At 39.2% G+C, this 26,146-nt stretch overlaps 1 protein-coding gene across 1 annotated transcript; it reads left to right on the plus strand.

The window, feature by feature from the left end:
* Positions 1–20: 20 nt before the first annotated feature.
* HMMR (hyaluronan mediated motility receptor) lies at positions 21–26,146 on the plus strand. Its single transcript, XM_007435561.3, has 18 exons — positions 21–162; positions 4,534–4,632; positions 5,954–6,042; positions 6,537–6,617; positions 8,065–8,253; positions 10,799–10,882; positions 11,123–11,211; positions 12,492–12,563; positions 13,636–13,817; positions 15,590–15,708; positions 17,052–17,266; positions 17,977–18,093; positions 18,440–18,598; positions 20,100–20,246; positions 20,926–21,025; positions 21,460–21,636; positions 24,790–24,952; positions 25,228–26,146. Exons 1-18 carry the CDS (start codon positions 117–119, stop codon positions 25,260–25,262), a joined length of 2,163 nt encoding a protein of 720 aa, XP_007435623.1. The 5' UTR covers positions 21–116; the 3' UTR covers positions 25,263–26,146.

A 26,146-nucleotide genomic window follows, 5' to 3' on the forward strand; every position in this document is an offset into this window, starting at 1 on the left:
TCGCCGGCCGAATTCTCCGATTGGCTGATTCGGGCGTTCCTTAAAGCGGGCGGGATGGTGTTCGATTTTTGAATTTGTTCTGTTCCTTCTGGGTGTGGGGGAGTTGCGGACTAGTTATGTCGTTTCCGAAGGCTCCGATCAGGCGCTTCAATGAGGCACCAAGTAAGTGAATGGGTGCTGGGCAATGCTGGGCTTGGTCTGGTTTTCCAGAGGCTGTCTTTCGTTCCTCCGAACGAAAAGGTCGTTGAAAATATCTTTTTCGAGCATGATGGAAAATTAGCGCGAGAACGTTACTTTACTGTATTTCTGTGCAAACTTAAACTTTCTTCAGAATAATTGTATATTGTATGGAGTTCCGTTCCTGAGACGTTTGGGGTATCATATCTTCACTTCCTCCCCCCCCCTCCCCCATGTAATAGGATAGCCTTCCCCAATCCAGAGCTTTCTTCTAATCAAGTGGATTATAATCCCCTTTATCGCCAGCCAGCATTACTATTGGCCTGCAGAGAAACAGGGTAGTAAAACATTGTTGGAAAAAAACATTAGAATTGCTTGGCTTACATGTAATATTCTAATGCACTAGGATAGAGCTACCTATCAACATAACTAGGTGAAAAAATTGAAAAAGGAGGTGTCTGCTTATCATATGCTAAACCATGGAAAAGTTTTCTTGAAACTGATTAAGAGTACCTCTATTTAGCATCCTCTTTTCATAGTGAACTGTTGCAAACCTCATGAACAAGGAGGAGATCAAACAGATTGTTACATCTGCTGGTGAGTCAGGAGAAAAAAAAATGCTGTTAGGTGAAAAACCTCTCACTAATGGAAGGAGCCTTTCAATAGGAGGTTTTTGGAACTCTAGAAGTGATGCAAAAATGGTTCCTGTTAGGTTCCCTCCAGTCCTCATGTAAACTAACTGATTAAGCAATGGAATTAAATGGGCAGATAAGAAAATGTAAAAATAGAAAGGTCTGATCCTGTTAAAAGAATCAAATAGTAACTGATAATGAAAGACCCAGTTAGAAATCTAGGGAGGTAAAAGGTAGTCTTGTGTGAGCTGAGCTTAACTCCTAATGACTTCATGGAGGAGTTCAATTTGTTTTCTTGGCAACATTGTAGAAGTGGTTTGCCACTGCATTCTGGGATGTTTTCTGACTTCTCAGCCCTGATATTCCTTGCAGGTTTCCTACTCAAGTTGTTACCATACCTAACCCTGCTTAGTTCCGAGCCCAGATAAGGTCAGAACTAGATTTTAGGGAGTTTCCTGTTGCTTTAATATCACTAATCTCATCCAATCCAATAGAAGCCATGGCAGTTATGCAATCACATTCCAGAAGCCTGTACCAATGCTAGTTGGAATGTCAGCTCTAGAAATACCTTGTATTCTAATTGAATTCAAGATTGCTAATGAAATAAATCTTCAAAATAACTGACCTGTGCTGAAGGAAGAAATCAGGGTTCCAAATAATCTGGGAAATCTCAGTTATGGGCATTGTTAGATTGAGGGGTGGCATATCACTCTCTCTCCGTCAAGGCTGGTGGCATTTCCCCCTCTCTGAGGCATTAATCACTCCCTGAATTAGCCACACATGCCAGCCTTCAGCCACCCAGCTTCAACATAGATCCAGCCTGCTGGTAACAGAGGTCATGTTACAGAGGATCCTATTCTCTTTCTTGGGGTCATGAAATCAAAAGAATCCCAGATCACATTGAAAGATGTTACCCCATTCAAGTTGCTATGAGCGACTTTATCTGCAAAGAATTTCACAAAGATGACACAGTAACCTATAACACTGTCCTGCCCTTTCTTCTCCAATAACATACACATTACCCTGAACAGTCAAAAGTCTGAAGATGCAATAAGAGCAGAGAAGTACACATTTTGCTACACTTATCACCATAGTATACCCAAACATGGTTATGTACGTAGACTTAGCCATATTCACTCCTGGTCTTCCAATATAATCTCTTCAGTTGTTTGGTCTACCAAAGCTATTTGATAAGCCAGGAGTCCCCCAGGATCAGAGACTAGAGACAGGATCAGTCAAGGCCAATCTCATCAAGTGCACTGGTCGTCTCTATTATCCAGAGATCAACCAGGTATGAGATAAATTTGCCTAGCAGATCACTGGGGAAAAAAAGGCATAAAAGAGGGTTTGTACTCAAGGTATGTCTATATACAGTAGTTTTCTTCTGAAGAATTGATGTAGACTTTGTATATTAAACTTTCTAATTCTTTTATATCTTGATGACCTTAAAGTACATATTTATGAATCACTGAGATTAAAACATATATAATGTAAACTTTACAAAATCAATTTTTACAGTCTTCAAAAACAGCCTCATTTCAGTTTGTGCTACTGTACATACAAACACTAACTAACTTGCAAGGTGTACATACTTGCCATATTGTATGCACACATGCAAGGTTTACAAACTTGCCGTATTTTTATGTACATGGAAAAGAGGGGCTTATCTTCTACACATTTATGCCATAAATTATTTTTGTCCTTATCAGCTACAGATAATTTTTCGAAGGCAGAAACACATGACAGCCTATTGGGAAGGCAACCTCTGTCTATCTTTCTGCTATGTATGAAAAGTAGTGTTTTATGATTTGTGTCAGCAGAGATCGTGCTGTTCAGTTGTCTGCTACACTTCATTTCATTGTGGAAAAACACCTCTACCCCCCATTCGTTACTGTGTGGAAATGGCAGGAATACCTCTTCAATTACGGTTGCTACCCTCCATGTCCATTTAAAAAAAGAAAAAAGAAAAAAACCTTCACCAGTGGAACTTACTCTTTTTTTAACAAGTTTGCTGATAGAACAGTGAAACAATGGGGCTGTCTAATTTTATTTATGTTTGCAAGTTCACTGATGGAACAATGAAAGGACTACCTACTTCCTATTTTTGTTTTTTTGTTTTTTAAACCAGATGAAATTGACAAGAGTTCCTCGACTTTCCCCTTTTATCCCAACCAGCAGGGAAAATGATAAAACTTAATTTTAATAATGGCTCCCTGGTGGGTTATATGAATCTAAAAGAGTACAAATATAATGCACAGTCATGCGTGTTAATAGTTGTCAGCATGCAAATACCAATGGGCTGTGTGCAACAAACAAAGTGTGTTTTGTTTCCAACTGGAAGCCTAACATCACATCTGGAACAGTCCTTTGAAACATTAAGCATTCCCCCACCATGGTAACACAAGCGGAAAACAACAAGAACAATATATTCTCTTCTTTTCACTCCATGATCACAAAAACAGATAGGATAGCTATTTATATCGAGTGCTCTTTGAAAGCTACTTTGCAGAAAAAGTGGCAGGAAAAAAAACCCCCAAATACCTCTTTTTAAAAAATTCCCATTATATAAGCATTTGTTTCAGCTTCCTAGGCTGTCTGTTCTGAATTCAAGTGCAAGTTGAATTTGCCCTAGGGAGGAAGGATGGCAAGCAGAGCTTCCCAGGGTTGGCTATCCCACCTTTATTATTTTTATAAAAAAACTCAAGGCAGCAAACATACCTAATATTCCTTCCTCCTCCTATTTTCCCCACAGCAACAACCTTGTGAGGTGAGTTGGACTGAGACAGAGTGACTGGCCTAAAATCACCCAGCTGTTTTTTCATGCCTTTCTCTTAATCTCCCTCAAACACAGACTTTTCTCTTATACACATTTCCAAATCAATTACGTCCTCCCAGGAAGAAGGATATGCTGGCAGAAAATGAACCCCAGTCAGTCCATTAATACAGATGGGATTTCTTTTTAAATTCTTTTAAAGTACAGTAATTCTCTTAATCTAGGTTAAGTTTGTCTAAACCTACTTTTGCAGATTGTCAGAAACATGGACTGCCTCTTTCCATGTCAGTAATGTATTTAAAGGTTCATCTGCAGATTTACCTTCTGTTCCCACCTTCCCCCCCCCACCCCCCGGACTATTTTTGGCAGCCTGGGTAACAAAAACAAGGCACTCCCCCAAAGTGTCTGCAGAGGCGGGCGCTCAAAATATCCAGTGCTCAGCCGACTGAACCAAAGCAAGACATCAGCACAGCAAACATGTGGGGACAGAATACCACCTTGATGATATATGTGTTTGCCCTTCTTTCTGAGTAATCATTGGAGACTTCCCCAAATTGAGAATTTCTTCAAAATCCCCTAACAAAGTTTCAAATAAATTTTCCCCAGCTGTATTCTTCCCAAATAGCCCATGGTAGATCATTCAAAAAGAGAATGTACTCTTTTCTTTAAAATCAGTGCCAATTACATCAAGGTCTCAAATTACATTTTTTGGAACAGATGAGTTTACCTTCTCAATCCATGATGTGGGCATTTCATTAAGAGTTCATAAATATGCAGAGGTACCTTCTACATTTAGTGGAACCATGAAATCAGGAAAAAAAAATAAACTCAAAATGTATACATTTAAGTTAAATATCATTTTAATTGATTATTTAAAAAAACAAAAAACAAAACTTATTTTAATTGGGGCTCTGACTTTGATTAATATTCATTCCCTATCCACCTCTCTAGCTTGTGCCCCACCACCAGGCTCTTACGATATCAAAACTTCAGACCCATCAAAAGGACCTGTGTCTTTTGAAAAGTCTCAGCGATTTAAGATGCAAATGGGTAAGTAATTGGGTTATGAATAGCACTGGTTTGCAAAGTTTCTTCAGCAGCTTCTTGCTTGCGTGTATGGTTGCTTCTTTAATGCTAAGCATGTGTCTGGAGGGCCTGTTTCTAACTTTTACTGCAGTTTGATCATGTGTAGAGCCTGGATGTTGAATAACTTTATTCATTGGGATATCTCCTGATTTATGACCTCTATAACAACTTGAGAACAACGTTCAGCAAACGTAGCAGAGTTTATTTCCTAGAAAATTCACACAGGACTGTGCAGTGAGTAACAAACTAAGGCTCAGTGCAGAATCTAACTGAGTCAATCGGCAACCTTACTCAAGATCATTGTTTCTTAACCTCAAGTTTGCTGGTCTATGACCGAATAAAAATTGATTGATTGATTCTACTTTATCTCTCGAGATTAATCAGATTCATCCACCGCTAGTTGACAACCCTGGCAGTGAGATAATATGAAAATAACAAAATTCAAATTGCACTATGTAGAGATATGGGGCGTATCTAATTTTTTCTTTAAAAAATAACTCGTATGGCATACTGAACATCTATTTTCAGTTTGAAATTGCTGAAATAACTGTTAAGAATGTTAACAAATTACTCCTGCTTATCTTATACAAACTGGATTTTAATCAGATGTTTAAAGGATTGCTTCTGTTTGACAATGCTACTTTTAAATATACACTAAAAAAATTACATTTTGATTTTACTGTAAATGTAATCAACTAATCTTGGCTTACTAAACTAAGTCTTGCAAAAATGTGTGTATGTGTTTCCCTTGTCTAATTCCTGCATTTTTATTGTGTCAGCTCACATTTAACACACTTTTGAATGTAAAAGGCTGCATACAGATATAAAATGCATTTTAAAAGTTAAAATATTATACCATAGTCTCTCCTCTAAAGCAAAGCAGTCTCATTGGTCATTTTAGCTGTAAGGCTCTAAATAGCTTAAGAAAAAGGAATCCTATATATACTGGAACCATGCATTTAACATTTGGGATTTCTGTAATGTCTATTAATCTCATTATAAAACTGTAATATGCTTACATTTGGCATATAGGTTTCCATGGAGCACAGAAAGGGGGGCAAATGATTAATGTGATGACATTGCCCTGTGTCACCAAGTGGAATTTGTTACATGCGCCACCAGTTTGGAACCTAAAAATTGGATGTAAAATAGATAATGTGCCAGATTTTCTTCATAGAGTGCCTCCATCTTCCAGTGTTTCAGTGTTAATAGCTTTGAAATGTATTTGGGGGAAATTACAGTCTTTAGGATGGAGAATGAAACCTCTTATATTATATTTTTGTAGCGGATGTAGGAGTTCAGCCAAATCCAAGCAACATGAAACCTATGCCTTCCCCAGCAACTACAAGAAAACTTCCATCTCTTGGTTCAAGAGTAAGAATCACATTACACCTCTTTCATGTGCCATTAGCATTATTTTGTAGAGAGTGAGAAGTCATTTGTCTCTAAATAGGAGTTTGTAACTTACAGTAGAACATGTAATATCTAAATGTTAAGCAAGCTGCTGGTCACATTAAGGAAGACAGAATTTGGCATTGTAATAATTGTGACAGTGACAATTGTTTTATGGAGATGGGGGGAAATTTCCAGACCCCACATTTTAAACTGAATAGCTTAAAATGTGCTGAACTATTTTTCAAAGAATTTTCGCCAAATGTCATTAAATATCCCTGTGAATAGGCATCTAGGTTATGGTTTCCCAGCAATTAGTGTATTTCTCAGCTCGGTGGCTGTTCAACCTGCATTTATACTTTTAAAAGTTGTTCTCATAAAAAGTGAAACCAAAATTTCAGTTTCTAGCTTCCAGTAACCTTATGAAGCAAACCTGCATAGTTCTAACCTTGTTTCTGTATTTCTTGAATTTACAGCCACACAGCACAGGAATAAAGTCTGACAAGGATCTGACTGCCATTAAAGAATCGAAAAAGCAAAAGGAGCTGGAAAAGGAGGTATGAATCAACATCATTTTAAGTTTGATATGCAGTCAACATTCTAGTTGTTGACATATCTAAATCAATAAGCCAGCTCTGCAAAGCAGGCTTCTAGGTTTTTGTCTTCTCAGTTCAGCTGTATGTTTTTATCTTGCATGGCAGCGGTTCTTGAACTGTTTGATCCAATTACCCCTTTTTCTGGTTTTGAATAATGTCATTACCCCCACAAAAAAACCCAGTTTTATACAAGTGACTCAGTGGTAGTTCCAAACTGGATCCTCAGCTCATGAACAAGCAATTACAAATTGTTCCATTACCCCCAGGATACTGGTAGTCCTCAGTGGCACTGAAAAAATGGTGGTTACGACCAGTCCTTGGAATTCTGACCATCCCAGCACCCCCACAGTCATGTGATTGTGATCTAGGCAATTGGCAACCCATTCACACTTATGACCAGTTGCCAAGCGCCCCGTGATCATGTGGTTGCCATTTGAAACCTTCTGTGTTGGTTTCCCAAGAAAGTCAGTGGGGAAGCTGGCAGGGAAGGTTGCAAGTCGCTGGGGCAAGTCTCCCCCACCCATGCACCCTTCTGCATCTGTCTGCTTTTGTGCTGGCTACTCATGCACCTGGCCTGTGCAGTGCCTCTCGTATGCACCCTCCCCAACCTGCACATCCTTCCAAACCCTCCCCCACCCCCTCACTCCCTCCCACACCTGGCAGCAGCCACTTACCTGTCTGTGAGCCTGGGAATTGCAACTTCCTGCTGGCTCCCCCACTGACTTTAGTTGTGGGAAGCTGGCAGGAAGTTGCCCCACCTTATGACCATGGGATTCAGTTAACAACAGCAACTGGGACTGCAGGGATGGCCATCGCTAAGTGATGTGGTCGCGCTTTATGACTGCATCACTTAGCAACAGAAATTCCAGTCCCAATTGCCTTTGTAAGTTGAGGACTACCTGTATGCCCAAATTATCCTTGGGGGTAATTACCTCCAGTTTAAGAACCACTGTTGTATGCTGACTAGAGATGTTATGAGTTGGGTAGCCTACAAATTTAATAAATAAATTGAGTATCAGTAAAATATCATTTTTTTCAGATATTTGATGGAGGGACTGTCTGATTACTGATCTTTGTAAACTAGTCCCTGGTTGAAGAGCATGTTATAAATGCTTTAATTTACATCCTAAACTCTGTAAGAGTAGACTACCTACTTTCTTTTGGTTGTTTAATTTAACCTGTGTTTTGTGATTTAAGTTTTGTAACCATCCTGAAATCATTGATAGAAGGCAGTGCATATTAGAAATAAATATATGGTTGCTTCCCTCAGTGGGCAAGTAAGGAATGGAACATTTCAGTCCAATGGTTTTATTTTAGGAACAAGTTTATATGTATTTTGCCAAAATATATAGAGGGCTGGACTTCCCTTCTGTCAAATGTTTTAGTTAATTTCATCCTGTTTGGATAGATTCGGATACTAATTGGAGAACGTGGCCAGCAAGGTAAAAGATTGCAAGTCCTGGAGGAAGATCTTATCAAGTCTGAATCAAAGCTGTCTGCTGCAGTTCGGGAGAAAAACACTCTTTTGGCAAATGTTGCTTCTCTGGAAAAACAGCTTCTGGAGTTGAGAAAAAGCAATGACTTGCTCAAAACAAAGGTGCATATAGATCTCTATAAAGGCATTATAACAGCTTGTTGTGGGGGGGAGTGTAATGATGAGCTCCAGAATTTATGGGTGGAAGATAAAAAGCAATGTAGGACAAGTACATAATGATCACTGTTCTTTTAAGGTAGATGTTTTATACAGGTAATCCTTGCTTAATGACAGCCACGTTTAGCAACTGTTTGAAGTTACAATGGCGCTGAAAAAGTAACTTTACGACCAGTCCTTGCACTTATGACTGTTGCAGCCTCCCCATGGTCACATGATCAAGATTCGGGGGCTTCGCAACATGTGGGCATTTACAACCGTCACAGTGTCTCGCAGTCACTTGATTGCCATTTGTGCACTTCACAGCCAGCTTCTAACAAGCAGAGTCAATGGAGAAGTCAGCAGTAAAACTGCAAGTTGCGGTCACGTGATGTCTTGCTTAATGACTGCAGCAGATTAGCTTAACTATCACAGTGAAAGTGAGGTTGTAAATCCATTGCAGTCATTTGATGTCTTGCTTAATGACCGTGTTGATTAGTGACAGATTTGCCAATCTCAATCACGGCGGGTAAGTGAGGACTACCTGTACATTTAAAATACAAATGCGATACAGATAGTCTTCAAGTTACGACCATTCATTCAGCGACCGTTCGAAGTTATAACATTGCTGAACGAAGGGACTTATGACTGGTCCTTGAAGTTCCAGCTATTGCAACACCCCCATGTTCATGTGAACAAAATTTGGGTGCCTGGCAACCGGCTCGCACTTAAGACCAGTTGCAGCGTCCCGTGGCCATGTGATTGCCATTTGCAACCTTCCCTGCTGGCTTCCCCCAAGCAAAGTCAATGGGAAGAAAGCAAGAAAGGTTGCAAGTCATGGTATAAGTCTTCTGCCCCCCAGCCTTTCTTCGCTTGCATGCACCACACCCTCCTTCATACCCTGTGTCCTCTTTCCCCAGCCTCCCTGTGCTTGCACGCACGTATGCATGCACCCAATGTCCTCTTTTCATGGCCTCTCTGCAACTGCATGCACCCTGCACCCTCTTTCCTCAGCTTCCCTGCACTTGCATGCACACACCCCCAGGCTCTCTTTCCTTGGCTTCCCTATGATTGCACGCACACATGTGTGTATCCTGTGCCCTCTTTCCACGGCCTTCCTGTGATCGCACCCACCCTGCACCCTCTTTCCTCAGCCTCCCTGCACTCATGCACATGCACACACACTCATGCCCTCTTTCCTTGCCCTCCCTGTGATTGCACACACGTGCACGTATCTCATGCCCTCTTTCCACGGCCTTTCTGCGATTGCATGTACCCTGCACCCTCTTTCCTTGTGCATACCTCATGCCCTTATTCTTCATCCTTTCTGAATTTGCGCTGCACTGAGTATCCCTTCCCCCAATTTGTGCATTGCCTTTGCCAGGCCTCCCAGGGTCTCCCCCACCCCCTGAGGCACCCCGGCACTCCTTACCTGGGACCCCTTCACTTCCCACTTAATGACCTGCATGCGTTGGGTTATGACAATGACCAGGACTGCCTGGATTGCTGTCACTAAGCAATGTTGTCACGTGACATTGCACTTTACGACCGCATTGCTTAGTGATGGCAATCCTGGTCCCAATTGCAGTGATAATTTGAGGACTACTTGTATTCATTTCTTCTCCAAGAACATTTTGGTGGTAATGCTGTGTAGCAAATTTCTGCATTGTTTTGTAGCAATTAATATTCAGTTTCATGAAAGAGAATTTGTTTTCAAAATTTTCTTTCAAAGAAAAGAGCAGTTCACTGAAATGTTAGGACAAGTGTGGTTTTCTTGTACTTCATATCGTTTGAGGTAGCCAAGGAATTTGTAGGACTGCCTTCTTTCTTTTTTGTGCCATAACATCTCCAGCAGTCTGGAGTTTTCCTGGCTTTCCATAGCTTCAAGAGGAGACATCATGCAGGAACTCATCCTATTGAACTTGTTTCAGACTGTGCAAGTAGCCGAGGAAACTTCAGAGCGGTGGAAAAATTTAGAGCAGAAAACATTGTCAGTTGTAGTTCAGCGATAAAGTAAAAACCACAAGAGAAATCAGAAAGAAGTGTTCAAGCCCTAGGCACAAAATGTTTGCAAAGCAGATTTCAGCACGTGATTTAGTGGCACTACTGTATGTGTAGTGATTATTCATCCAAGCAATGGCAAACGTATGGCGTGTACTCAAACAAAAAAGCCCCACGCATAGTGCGTGTTTCCCTTTTGGTTCTAGTTGAATTTAAAGGAAAGGTTTTTACAGGATGCCACACTGACATCTGGTGTAGCATCTTCATGAAATATTGATATCACTTAAGTAGATTCTTCCAACCGAGAATCAAGAACACGTTTAAGACTATATTTGGGGACAAGTGTCACTGAACACTCTGGGACTTCTGAGCTTGGCATGGGATTATCCTCTCCCACTGGAATCAGATACGTCAAAGTCATGTTTTTTGTAAGTCTCCTAGGTAGTTTCTGGAGTAGCCTATGTCGAATTTAATAATAAAACTAACTTGCTTTGCCTTCTGTCATTTTAAGTGTTTTGAAGATGGAACCCAGAAGAAAATGCACAGTCTCTATTTGGAATTAATGAAGCTTAGGAACAAAATGAACTCAAAAAAGGTATGTTACCTGACCGATGTGGATTACACTTTCTCTCTTAAAAAAATTGTAAGTATCACAAGTTCATGATAATATACTGTATTAGACCTACAGTTTTCCCTAATGAATATGAGTTAGAGGAACTACTATTAGTTATGTTATTCTATTTTCATATCTTTTTCCTGGCTTAAAGAAAGTTTAGGACAGTCATAGTCCTTCACATGGTGAGCCGTTCTATAATGTTTGTTGATACAATTTCAGATGGATCCTATTAAAAAGGAAGACATGGAAATTCAACTAAATGTAATCCAAGGAACTGTGGACGAAAAAGTAGCCCACCCTGAAGAACTGTAAGTTATCTCATGAATTGTTAAGCACCAACTGTTTTTATTAACTTCACTGAAATGTAGTTTCGTAATAACATATTTGGAGTTTAGTATCATCAGTATGCTGTTGATACCCAGCTTTACATCTCTATCCTGGGCTGCGCAAGTGAAGCTGTTGAAATACTGACCCAGTGTCTGGAGGATGTTTGGGGCTGGACTGGGAGGAACAGGCTTTGACTCAATCCTGGCAAGACTTAGTGGCTATGGCTGTTTGCACCACCCACCCCCCTCACAACACCCTGCCTTGGGTCAGGGACATCACCATCATTGGTCTTGGATGGGATTACACTTCCCCATTCAAGACTGGTGCACAACTTGGGGGTTCTCCTGGACTCAAAGCTACTGCTTGAAGAGCAGGTGGCAGCTGTGGCCAGGAGGCCCTTTGCACAAGTACATCTTATGCACCACTTGCACCCTTTCCTCAACTGGGAGGTCCTGCAGACAGTCATTCATGCCCTGGTGACCTCACAATTGGACTACTGCAATGCACTCTACATGGTGCTACCTTTGAAGACCATTTGGAGGCTACAGCTGGTTCAAAATGCAGTGGTGTGAGCAGTAATGGGCACTTCTCTTGGTACCCATTTGTCACCTCTGCTACATGAGCTACATTGACTGCCAGTTGGCTTCCTGGTGCAATTCAAAGTGCTGGTTGTTAATTTAAAGTCCATCATGGCATAGGACCTGGTTACCTGAGGGACAGCCTTTCTGCCATTATTTCTGCCTGCCCACTACATTACAGCAAAGGAAGTATGCGCCACATTCCTTCTATTAAATGTTGCCATCTTGTGGAACCTAGGAAGTATGCCTTCTCTGTCATGGTCCTCACCCTCTGCAACAGCAACCCCCCGAGATAAGGACTGCGCCCTCTCTCCTAGGGTTCCGAAAAGCCCTTAAAACCTAGCTTTGGTCCCAGGCCTGCAGTTAATGCATTTTGGGGAGGGGGGGGCTGTCATGTGTTGTTTAAAAGGTTGCTTTTAGTCTGTTTTTAACTGTTCTAATTTAGTATTATAGTTTGTAAGCTGTCCATTGTCTGCTGGAGTGGGTAGCTATATTAAATTTAATGAAATAAATTAAGGAAGTCTTGAAAGACATGGATAGACAAGCTGCCATTATTTTCTGAAACTTTATTTTAAAGAAACATGAGATGTAAATTAAATTATCCGTTTTGCCAACTTGAGACTTGGAAAATGTTTTGTCCTGTTTTCTGAAGATTAATACTCTGTGATCAAACTTTATTTCAGAACAGAAACAGAGAAGCCAATTGAAGGGAAATATGACTCAGAGAAACTCCTGGAATATATAGTAGAACTTGGGTAAGTGAAGTATGCATATGAAATCCTAATTTTGGACAAGCCATGTTGTATAAAGATCATGGGGCTTGTTTTCTATCCATTAGTAGAAATATATGTAAATATTCATTTGTCTAGACTTGCTAAACCAATGAAGATTACAGATAGGCACATTGCTTCCAAATCCTGATTTTCTCAAGCTACAGTTTTATACATGATAGATGAATCCCCAGTTCCCAACATGGCTATCCTAATACACTAACATGGTCTATGGGACCCAGGGCTGGATGTAACAAATATTTTCAATTAATATTGGTGACTGGCAGAAGATACTTGCTAGCTAACTGTTCAATTTTAAACTAGTATGGTGGAGAGAAATTAAATTGGTATTGTTGGATAGGCATGTAAAAAACAACCAAGACATTCATTCACAACATTTTGCCCTTCAAAGAAATAATTTGTATAAAAGCTACATGTACAGTATGTTGAACACCCTAAGGACAGCAGCAAAACCAAACTCTGATTGAAGTGACTATTTTAGTTCTTTATTGCTCAAAATGGCTTCTGCAGAAATTCAGAACAGAAAACCTATCCATCTATCTGTCTGTTTTTAATGATTAATACCTTATGGGAATTACCAAATATATCAGTGTTCTCACGTGAAATCTTGTAAGGCTGTGAAACCATTAAATTCAAAATAACATAAGATAGGACCTTAAAGGTGACATCACTGATTTTGACCATTTTAACTTATTTTTGAAAAATTATTTTTGGTGCCTGTGAGATTGTTCTCTGATGCTTGATGCCAAAGAAGGTTAGAAACACTTGTCCTACTGCGTACAATTCAGCTAAAGATTTAATGAAAATATTGGCTAGGAATAGCTTGTCAGATATAATCTAAACTTCAACTGCAAGCAAAAAAGCTGGGGTATTTTTGGGAAGAGATTATTTTAACAGAGATACAAAAAATAAGATTCCCCCCCCCATAAATTTGTATATCATATAGAAGAAGATGAACTGAAATATACTACTTTTGCTAACCAAATTATTGTAAAAAACAATGACAAAACTAGTATGATTTTTTTCTTTCTAACAGCAATGTTGCAGAACAAGTTGATGATAAATACAAGCTCCATATTGTCAAATTAGAGGAAATAATAGAATCCAAGAACAAGGACATTGAAACATTGGAAAGTACTCTTCGTCTGAAAGAAACTATGGTATCTACACAAACTGAAGAACTGAATCAAAAGTGCAAGATACTTGAAGAGCAGAAAGGTAACTCCAGTAATGTTGTGGTTTGGATAGATATTACTCTGTCAGAAGATAACATTCATTTGTTAGCATTCTGAAAAATATTTCTAAGCTTGGCTGAGAAATATTTTCTTCCTGCCCATCATGACAAATAAAATAATTTGTCTGCCAAGTCAGAACTTCCTATCAATTGATGAAAGAAATAATAGATGGCAATGTCTAAGCTCTAGCCCAAACACTACCTTTAGATCAATACCATTCTTCTTTAACTGGGTTGCACACTAATATAGATCATAACAGGAATATATGTCAAAGGATTTTCTTATGTTGACTTCAGCGTTGTTTCATCTCAAATTTATGTGCAGTGGGCTGGTTTCTATCCTAACTTGAACCTCAGAAAGGGATTTAAGGAAAATTTGGCTTGATGTGCTTTTGAATATATTAAGCAGCATGTGGTTAGGCACCTTAAAATACTATTCAAGAACATTGACAGGTTATACTACCTTGACCTGATGAGCTTTTATCATGTTACATTGATAATCTCACAGAGAGGGCATGCTCCGGACCCCCTCGACAAAAGAACTCCCACTAGCGGGGTCCAGAAGGCGGCCCTTCTCTGGTGTAGCCCCCGCCCTTTGGAACATCTTGCCCCCGGAGGTGAGACAGGCCCCCTCACTCCCGGCCTTTTGGAGGGATTTGAAGACCTGGCTCTGCCATCTGGCCTGGGGCCGGGAGGGAGGTTGTCAGAAATGGGGTTGGCTAGCCCCCTAGAAGGCCTAGTGTGGCTTCCATGAGCCTCTTGGATTTTTTTCTCTTCTTTCCATCTGTGTAGATGCGTTTGTCTTTTTATAAATTTTAATCATATATTTATTGTTTTAACTTGATGTAAACCGCCCAAAGCCCCCCATTGTGGGGAGATGGGCGGGGATAAGTCAATGTATAAATAAAATAAAAATAAATAAATAATGCCTCATTAGTCAATGAAATGGGATCTCTATTGATTTCCCAAGGGAATCACATCACCAACATGCATGCATGGTTATGCTTTCAGTCTTCTAACTCTAAAGATGGGAATCCATTAGCCTTTCCATGAATGTTATATATTGGTTACTAAATATTTGTTCTCTCTATGGGCTCCATTTAGCATTGCATCAACTTTCCTCCTGCCTTCATCCTTCTATAATAGGTTAGAGAAAAGGAGAATGTAAAAAGGAGAGGGAACCTAATTTGCCAGAATTGGTATTCCACACGCAGATGGAACTACTGGAAACTTTATGCATATAATCTCCACTCTAATCAGGACAGAGCTAAATAAATGCTTTATTTTGTTCACATCTAACAGTTACAGAAAAAAAGAAGAAAAAATCTGTCAAGAAGCTGTGCTAAGAAATGGACACTTTTTGCCTTTAATAGTCTGATCTTAAAAAAATGTAAAGAGAGTGCTGTAAAAATTGTTGTTTTGATCAATCCCAGCAGCTTGAATAGAAAATGTTCAAACATTTACTGGCATTTTTGAGAACAAAAATAATTAAAAACACATTCTGGAAATAGCTTTTGCTCTTTCACTTGCATTTCTAAGAAATAAGTGAGGCTTGAAAGCTGCTAGGTGTTCCATGGGCTCTAATAATATGTTATTATGAAACAGTTTATGCGGAGAAACTTAAGCTGTCAAGTTTTCCTGTAGTAGTAAAAATAATCAAGGAATCTCAAAAATATATGAAAAAAGTTAATAGAACAATAGATAGAATGTATATCTATATATGAGTTCTTACGTAAAAAGCAAAGTTCTCATTTAGAGAAATGCTTCCGTGAATATGGAGAAAAGGAGCAAGTTATGACTGCTGAGATACAAAGCCTAAAAGAAAAATTATCTACAGAAGAGCAGGAACACCAAAAGCAGAAGAAGATTATTAAGGTAAAAAGATTAGATAACTAAAGGTTTGCTGTAACTAAAGGTTTATACATTTAGAAGTGTATAAAAAAAAAGTGTATAAAATTCAGTATGTACTGAGCATCCCCTGTGTGCTTCCCAGTTCTTCCCCCTCATGTTCTATCAGGACCTGGATGAAGACCTCCCCTGGTCCGATTGGCCTCTCATTGGCATTCGGTACCATCAACTATGGTATCCTTCTGGATTGTCTGCAAGGATTTGGAAGTGGAAGGTGTTGTTTTACAATGATTTTGCTCCCACCTGAATGAATGATGCCATTCTGTAGTTGAGCCCCTGACTCCTTTAGTGTGGGGTGCCACACGGAGCTTGGCTCTATCATTCATGTTGTTTAATATCTACATGAGATTTCTGGGAGAGGTCAATCAGTTTGGGGTGAAGAATCATCAATATGCTGATGATACTCAAGTATACATTTGGGAATGGTGTGGAGATCCTGATCAAGTGATTGGAGGCTATGAGGGGTTGGATAGGTCGAAACAAGCTCAAATCCCTGTAAGATGGAGTTGTTGCTTGTAGGTGATGGTTGAAATTTGATCCCAGTCCCTAAATTGGTTTGGGATGAAGTCATCCTCTTTTTGAAGGAGAAGGTTGCAAACTTGGGGATCTTTCTGGATTCATGAGTACTGCTTGAGCAGTTGGTGTGCCAGTTGTAGGTATTTCTGAATTAGGATAACCTTGTGATGGTGACTCATACTCTCCTGACCTCACAGTTAGACTATGGTAACATGCTTTAGATGGGGATGCCTGTGAAGATGACTCTGAAGCTGCAATAGGTTCAGAATGTAGCAGCCCAACTACTGACAGGTAGAAATATCTTAGCAATGTTACCTCTATGCTAATGTCTTTGTATTGGTTACCTGTATGATTCTGAACTCAATATAAGAAAGGTATTCAGCCTTTCATGGTTTGACATCAAGGTACTTGCAGGATCATCTCCCCTAATGAGAATCAGTCCATACTGCATGTTCATTCCAAGAAAAGCTATTCTGGGTCCCCATCTCATGTGTGGTAAAAAAAGTGAAAACCTTTCTGCGGCAGCCCCCCTTCTTATGGAATACCTTGATTTTGGGAGACCCCATCTGAACTATTCTTATCTTCTTCTCTGTAAATTAAAATGATATTAAATAGAAATGCTGTTATAAATATAAATGTAAAAAAATAAGTGAGAAGCTTGAGTAAATTGTCACAAGCGAAGGTTAGGTTCTTGCTTCCTGCCTTCTGTTAAATACTATGTTCTTCAGGTAGGAAAAAAAATTACCTGATTATTGACCACATTTCATTTGTATTTTTGTTGGCACCCATTTCAGGATGCTTCAGCTGATATGCATCAGAAGTTGCTTAAATTCCAAGAGGAGGTAGCTAAAGAGAGAGAGATTCTAGAGACAGAATTGAAAGAAGCCATGAATGAGTTGGATAAATTGCACACTAAAGAAGCTAAAGTTGAGAAGCTGTTAAAGCACTTGGAACAGGATAATGAATCCCAAACTGGGGAGTTATCACAGCTGGAAGCAAAACTGCAAAGGTTTGTAGAAAAGCTATTAAAACCATCTGTGTCAGTCAGCTAATAGGACAGGTGCTGCTGATAGAATGGATTTCCTTCTTCAAGCCTGTGTATTCTCAGATCTCTTCTGAATGTTCATAGTCCCTTTGGAGACAATCAGGGTATATGTGCTAAGAAGGAACATAATTTCCTGTTAAAGAAGCAGAAGTGTGGTCATGCACTAATGGATGGTGCCCTTAGTTCTCACAAATGGCAGATAATGTAGACCAGAAGTGCATGGTTTGAGGTCCCAGGTTTGCATGTGACATCTGTAAACTCCCCATGTCTCCCCAGAGACTCCAAAAGTTGTTATCAAAGTGTAATTTTTTTTATATGACAGGAAAAAAAATGAATAAATACATGAGCAAGGAATAGTCATATCAACTTTTTTGGTTTAAATTAAACAGAAGCAGATTTTTATTTAAAATTAAGGATGAGAATGGAAAGACCTTGTGCACCCTTTCCTACCCTTAATCCTCCTATCCCTGCCCAAAACTTTCAGGCTATTTCTGGAGTCTAAGAAGAGGAATTCCCAAAGGACTCCCATTCCTATCCATTTAAATATAAACTAAATTAAATCAAATTTGAAATTAGTCCTGACTCCCCCACACTCTGTTTGTAGTCTCCAGTTCAATCAGTAACTTTTGGAGCGCTAAAACAAATTAACTATTGAACATTATCACTTTGTGCAGGAAAAGTGCAGAGTTAGAAGAAATGGCTGAATCACACAAGAGTACCATTGAAAAGCTGCAAGGAGAACACAGCAAACTCCAGTGTAAACTTGGAGAGACCACCACTGAATTTGAAACGTATGTCAGTACCATGGCATGGAAGGGTTGGAAGGGTCCTACTTCTTTGGTATGTTGAACTTTCTCTTTTTTCCACGGTCATCTGTTTCAGAGTGACTATATATGAACAGAGGGATCAACATCTTGTACCGTGTTTCCTTGCTTTAGGTAGCAAAGATCCACTGAAATTAACAGGAACCCTTTTAAAATTAACAAGCTTTATTGTTCCTCTCTCTCAATACAACCTGTCAGCCATGAGCTTTGTGATAACCCCTTGTGTCAGGATGGTGGGTAAAACCTTAGCATAGAGGTTAAGAATCAACTTTTAAACTCAAAAAGAAATGCTAACCGTTAAAATCTTCCGTAGTTACAAAGTCTGCATGGCTGAAGAGATTACATGCCTGAAGCAAGACAAAGCTACTTTGCAAGATAAATTAACTGAGATGAGTAGAACAGTCCAGCATGTGACTCATGCAGTGCAAGAAGAACAGCATGCTAAAGATCAGGCAAAGGAAGATTATATGAGGTATGGACAGTTAGGAAATTTTGCCAAGTAGACTTGACCATGAACTTGGTGACTACTTGGTGCTTTGTGGCATTTGTAGAATCAGAGAATTGAAAGAGGCAGCCTAGCTCACCAAGTCCAACTCTCTACTTTATACAGGAATCCAAAGTAAAGTATCTATGACCATTGGGTACCCAGCCTCCTTTACACATTCAGTGAAGAGAGGCTCACACACCTCCCTTCTTAACTGGTTCTGTTGTCAAACTACTATGATTAGCACTTTCCCCCCAATATTTTGTTCTCTTGTATTTGTTCTGATTTCTGACTGCTTAGAATTATGTAGTTTCCATCAAAAGACCAGTTTATAGGAAGTTCTAATTTCTATCAATTTTGGTTTAGATTAGTTTAAGAGAGAATAAGCTATTTGGAGAAGAATTCTTGTCTTTTGACTAAACCAGAAAGAAGTTTGTATGTTGACTGGAAATTGTATAAAAGCATATATCTCCTTTCACCCCCAACTCTGCAGTATGTTGAATTATATACTGCTGAATTGATATCTACAATGATTTCAACAGCACAATCACATTTAGGCCAGCACAAGAGTAACAGATTTCAGACTGTAGGATTTGCTTTTATAGACAAACAAACAAACAAATCCCTAGGATTTAGATCCAACAAGATTGCATTCTAAAAGACATGACAAACATTTGGAATTAAACAATTTGTTTTGACCACCATACCGTAGTCTTTTTCTGCAAAGATAATTTTCCAGTACAGTGGTACCTCGGGATACGAACTTAATCCGTTCCATGACTCTGGTTGCAACTCGAGTTGGTCTCAAGTCGAGGTAAAGTTTCCCATAGAGTTCAATGTAAATCCGGTTAATGCGTTCCACCCTCCGAATTTGGTCACAACCCGAGGCAAATTTCCCCATAGGGTTCAATGTAAATCCGGTTAATCCATTCCGCCCTCCGCCCAAATTTGGTCGCAACCCGAGGCAATTTTCTCTTCAGAGCCTTACTCCCGCCAAGCCTGCTCTGCATTTTCTTTGGAGCCATGCTAACACGCACACCAAAAACCTTTGCAAAACACCGCAAAACACACCACAAGCCTCGCCGAACGTCTCCTTGCTACCGCGACCTTGCCCACAGGAAGCCGCGACCGCGTGGCAGCAGGGAAAATGGCCGCGGATCCGGTTCGTAAGTCGAGGCGAGTTCGTATCCTGAGGTAATTTTTTCCTGCCGAAGCTGGTCATAACCCGAAACGTTCGTTAGTAGAGGCGTTCGTATCCCGAGGTATCACTGTATCTTCAGCTATATTAATGTTAGCAGTATAATTTAGACAGTGGGATTATTTTTAATGTTTGCTGATTTATTGGTAGCTACTGACCTACCTTTTTCCCATTTGTGACATAACATGTACCACCTTTTTTTTCAGTCTAAAACTTTGCCAGTGTTCAATCATACTTAAAATTACTGTGAATTTCTTCTAATTTTTCTTCTCCTCCTACCTTTGTTTTAAGGATGCTTCTTGAAACTCAGACGAAAATAGCATTAAAAGATGCAGAAATAGAAAGAATCAAGGAATCAAGTATTATGCAAATTGCTAATCTACAAGCAAAACTAGAGGAGCAAAGTGAAGAACTAAACAAAAAACTTGAAATAGAAAGGTGAGTTTCAGCTTTCTTGCATGGGATCTTCAGATGAAAATAATTTGAGTCTTTGGGAAAAAGAAGTCTTCAGTAGGCATTAGAGCGGTGGTGAGCAACTTGGGGCTCTTTGACAGGAATGCCCAACATTTTTTTCAGCTAAGACATGAAGTTGGCCTTTGGATGGCTTGTAGTTGATCTTACTCCCAAAAAATGGGACCAGGACAAAAAGTACAGTAGATAAAAACTTGCTTTGATTTAGTAGAATATAGCCAATATTATCACGCTCCATGCATTAAAAAAATTCCCCTACTGCCCTGCTTTTGGAAAGATTCAAATATTTCCAAAGTCCAGGGGTTATGCACTTTGGCAGAAATTGGCAGAATTTCCAAAGCCTGATATTCAGATCTTTTATTGCAAACTGCTTTGAGATGCTTTGGCATATAAAGAGAAATATAAATATATTAAATAAATGAAAATAATCTGCACATTTGCTGTCATTATTTGGCGGGGGGAAGGTACAGGAGGTGTCAGACAAAAGGGTATCAGAAGAAAAGAAATCTGCAAAAGAGAAAACGTCTCCCTCCATCAACTGATATGCTGTGCTCCAAGAGAATATGGTCCCAGAGAGAATGGCTGCCTACATAAATAGAAATATTTAGAAGACTTAATTGCATATCCCATTTTTTTTAATCTTTAGGAAAACCATTACAGAAAAAATTGGAGTAGATTACAAAGAGAATATAAAAACTTGGCGTGTCCTCTATGAAGACCTATATAATAAAGTAAAGCCTTTTCAGGTTAGTCTTTATTAAGCATTGATGGGTTTTTGGCAGCTTTTAATAGCTTATTACATTTGAACCCCAAAATCAAGCTGGAATTTTGACTATTTCTTGGATGCTCCCCTTGTTCTAACACTACAAATACCCTGTATTCATGGATGGTTACTACAGTGAATTGGTTATTATTATTTTTTTTAAAAAGAGGTATATTCTGATGGTGGAAGATTTTTTGATCCATCACAAACATGGGCAGGAAAGCAATTCTTCTCTCTATGTCATTGGGAATTGTACTAAACTAGGATTGGGGGACCCTTCTGAATAGTGTGGGAGATGGCACAACTGAGAAGGAGATCACCTCCTCCTATTTTGTGGAATCTGTTGAGTCAAACATGGAGATCAGTTGAGATTTGCTGATCATCATAATTCCACATATATTATCCTTTGCATTTCAGCAACAGCTAGATGCATATGAGGCAGAGAGAAATGTCCTCTTAAATGAGCATGGTGCAACCCAAGAAGAACTGAACAAAATTAGTGATGCTTATGCTAAGTTGCTGGGCCATCAGAATCAGAAGCAGAAGATCAAACATGTAATGAAACTGAAAGAAGAGAATACCCAACTAAAACAGGTCTGTGTTACTCTGTGAAGGACACAAAGTGTTTATGTGTGATAGGGAGAGACAGAAATATCAAAGGACGTGTGAATAACCAAGGTGCCTCTGCATGTATCTATTAAGGTTGGGGGGGAAGTCAACATATGCTGTCAAATTGCTATCTGTGTATATGGATAAAGAACATATGTTTAACAACTATAAAATAGCTATGAAATGATCAAGCACATGTTCAAAGTAGAGCTTCTCTCCACCCCCATCAATTAGCAGGGAATAAAAGCCAACCATCCTGGAACTTTAGTGGTGATAAGACCCATAAGTGATAGAAGTGGGTAGAAGAATGAAGGATCAAGAACAGCACCTAACAATACTTACTGGAGGAAAAAGAACATATACCTCAAATCAGTCATCAAACACTAACCACGTGATACTTACTAGCTGAGGGGAATAGAGGCAAAAAGAAGGGATAGGAGTTTGAACAGGTCATAATATGTGCCTTGAAACTGAGGATTAGATTGGAGAAGGGTGGGAGTGGTAATCAAGAATTATGTCTCATGCTATATAGATAGTACAATATAATAGGACTAGATAAATTTTAGGCTGATAATGCAGACTCAAGAAAACACTTCTGGTTTCTCAGTTTCAAGCACAGCTAATTGAATGGATACGACTGAATGATTTTCTCTTTCTTCCCTAGGTTTAGTTGATAAGAGAGAAAAAATCTTTTGTTCCCTGAACTCAAGATTTCAGTATAAAACAACTCTAATCCTATATACAGTGGGGCAAAAAAGTATTTAGTCAGCCACCAATTGTGCAAGTTCTCCCACTTAAAAAGATGAGAGAGGCCTGTAATTTTCATCATAGGTATACCTCAACTATGAGAGACAAAATGAGAAAAAAAATCCAGAAAATCACATTGTCTGATTTTTAAAGAATTTATTTGCAAATCATGGTGGAAAATAAGTATTTGGTCACCTACAAACAAGCAAAATGTCTGGCTCTCACAGACCTGTAACTACTGCTTTAAGAGGCTCCTCTATCCTCCACTCGTTACCTGTAGTAATGGCACCTGTTTGACCTTGGTATCAGTATAAAAGACACCTGTCCACAACCTCAAACAGTCACACTCCAAGCTTCACTATGGCCAAGACCAAAGAGCTGTCGAAGGATACCAGAAACAAAATTGTAGACCTGCACCAGGCTGGGAAGACTGAATCTGCAATAGGCAAGCAACTTGGTGTGAAGAAATCAACTGTGGGAGCAATAATTAGAAAATGGAAGACATACAAGACCACTGATAATCTCCCTTGATCTGGGGCTCCATGCAAGATCTCACCCCGTGGGGTCAAAATGATCACAAGAATGGTGAGCAAAAATCCCAGAACCACATGGGGGGACCTAGTGAATGACCTGCAGAGAGCTGGGACCAAAGTAACAAAGGCTACCATCAGTAACACACTACGCCGCCAGGGACTCAAATCCTGCAGTGCCAGACGTGTCCCCCTGCTTAAACCAGTACATGTCCGGGCCTGTCTGAAGTTTGCTAGAGAGCATTTGGATGATCCAGAAGAGTATTGGGAGAATGTCATATGGTCAGATGAAACCAAAGTAGAATGTTTTGGTCTAAACTCCTCGTGTTTGGAGGAGAGAGAATGCTGAGTTGCATCCAAAGAACACCATACCTACTGTGAAGCATGGGGGTGGAAACATCATGCTTTGGGGCTGTTTTTCTGCAAAGGGACCAGGATGACTGATCCGTGTAAAGGAAAGAATGAATGGGGCCATGTATCGTGAGATTTTGAGTGAACACTTCCTTCCATCAGCAAGGGCATTGAAGATGAAACGTGGCTGGGTCTTTCAGCATGACAATGATCCCAAACACACTGCCCGGGCAACGAAGGAGTGGCTTCGTAAGAAGCATTTCAAGGTCCTGGAGTGGCCTAGCCAGTCTCCAGATCTCAACCCCATGGAAAACCTTTGGAGGGAGTTGAAAGTCCGTGTTGCCCAGCGACAGCCCCAAAACATCACTGCTCTAGAGATCTGCATGGAGGAATGGGCCAAAATACCAGCAACAGTGTGTGAAAACCTTGTGAAGACTTACAGAAAACGTTTGACCTCTGTCATTGCCAACAAAGGATATATAACAAAGTATTGAGATGAACTTTTGATATTGACCAAGTACTTATTTTCCACCATGATTTGCAAATAAATTCTTTAAAAATCAGACAATGTGATTTTCTGGATGTTTTTCCCCATTTTGTCTCTCATAGTTGAGGTATACCTATGATGAAAATTACAGGGCTCTCATATCTTTTTAAGTGGGAGAACTTGCACAACTGGTGGCTGACTAAATACTTTTTTGCTCCATTGTATACATGGAAGTTATGATGAAATCTTAACGCATTACTCTGTTTTTAACTCTACTTACTGTATGTCCTAATTCTAGAGTTAAAGAAGGGCTTATAGAGATTGATAGCAAAGTTTTTGAGATTATTGAACTTTCTCTAACTGGTAGACTTCTGGCACCTCTGCTTCTGCTTCACTAGTGTTGCTCCTCCGTGCTCTTCACCCTCTTGTGGGTCTTCAGCATGCTTTTCCAGAACATATCCTTGTCCTCTTGGGGATCTCAGCCCATTTGGAATTAATGAGCCTTCAGTAATATAATCTATTTTGGGATTACCACCACACTTTCTGTGTCTTAAACCTAACTGTCCATTTTCAACAGCCATTTCTTGCCTTCTCCATTTTATGTGCCAGAAATTTTCCAAATCTCCATTCCAGTTCTTCCCCCTGAGTTCTGAGTTTTCTAAAAAGGCTTCTTGCCTTGATGCCAGCTCAGTCCAGTGGCCACTCCTATCTCCTATGATATAAGCTTTTCTTATAAATCTAAGCTAATACCTACTCTCGGCTTCTTGCTAACCACAAAGTTAGCACAGCCTGGCTCCAAAATGTTTGTTTGGGTTAGAGCATGGAAGTTTGGATATGTGACAAGGGAGATAGGACAGATGAAGGGCACATGTCACAAGGGATATGTGTGAAAGATGAAAAATGCTTTGTTTTGAGCCTCATAAAACAATATTACTCAACTTTTTGCTGGGATTGATCTGGGGGCATATATTGTCATATTTGCAGTATCTGGAATTTATTTTGCATTGGGATTTTTTCTTTTAGGAGGTATTAAAGCTGCGTGTCCAAGTAGCAAAGGAAAAACAAGCAAGGGGAGAGCTCCAAGATCAAATTAATGAAATTCAGGGTATTAGACGATTTGATCCTTCTAAAGCTTTCCAGCATTCTAACAAGGAAAATGTTGGTCCCAAAACACCTTTTAAAGAAAGTGAGTACTCATAAGTATATTCTATAAATATTAACAAGTTGGGCTTGGGGAATTAGTCTGATATTAGATGTATGCATTAACTAGCAGAGTAGCTTTAATATGTTTTATTCTTATTTCAGCACTATGAATGCATTTGTTTTATTGATGATTTAATTAACTAATTGGTGGAAGTAATTCCAGTAATTGGGCAGATCAGAAATACAATAAAATAAATTCTAAGTCTTCTGTAATTTAAAAATAATAGTTTCAATTAACTTATCTTCACTATTTAACAGGTAACGAAAACAAAAATCAAGCTGTTCTCTGCTGAACAAGAACAAATTCATACTTGAGAGATTCATCTTTCCAAGAAAGTATTGATTGTCTACTATTTTGTGTGCTTCAATCTATATTTCTATAATAGAAAGCTCTCTTTAAATATCTCTCTAATAAAGCAAGTAATACTTACTTTTAAACTATCTAAAATGCAAACAGCTACAGTACTTACATCTTAAAATATCAGTAGGTCACAATGATAAAACATTAAGTGCTAGCCTAGTAATTTTTGTAGATGACATTGGTATATAACACCTAAGTGAAATTTGTTTATACACACACCCAGGCTATGTTAGATAGTTAAACTCTGACTTATATACAGTATTTTAGAAATTGAAACAGTTGCTTCAGTGATCATAAATAGCTCATAGTTGTGGAAGTACTTAGCCTTCAAACACTATGCAACTTATAATTTACAAATTTTTCTGTTGTTTAATTAGCATGTGAATTGATTTTGTTTTTTTGCATGTGAATTGAAATATGTGTGGCTCTGATTTTAAAGATTACATTAGGTTGTAGTGTTATTTGATTTTATTCTTGGCTCACCATTTTATTTAGAAGAATTTGTGAAACCCTCATGATTACAAGATGCTTGTCTTGAGCTGGACCATTTCTTAATTTTAGGGTTTGTAACTGGTATATCCCTTAGTTTCCTATTTGTTATCTATATCCTATTCTTCTGTGGAGAGAACAAACACAAAAGGAAATTCTTACTAATAAGTGTATGGAAGAAGAGACTTTGATATTTGGTTAGTTCCTCCTGCCAGCCAAACAGGTTTCATCAGCAAAACAAAGCAAATTTTTCCTGTCCTCATTGTGCCTACCCTGGAGCAATTCTTTATTTTTACAATACTGATGATGCTAAGAAATAAACTTTTA

Source organism: Python bivittatus, unplaced genomic scaffold (genome assembly GCF_059951505.1).
Source record: "Python bivittatus isolate LINGU-HERP-01145 unplaced genomic scaffold, Pbiv_v1 ctg000080_np1212, whole genome shotgun sequence".
In the NCBI taxonomy this organism is placed as follows: Eukaryota; Metazoa; Chordata; class Lepidosauria; order Squamata; family Pythonidae; genus Python; species Python bivittatus.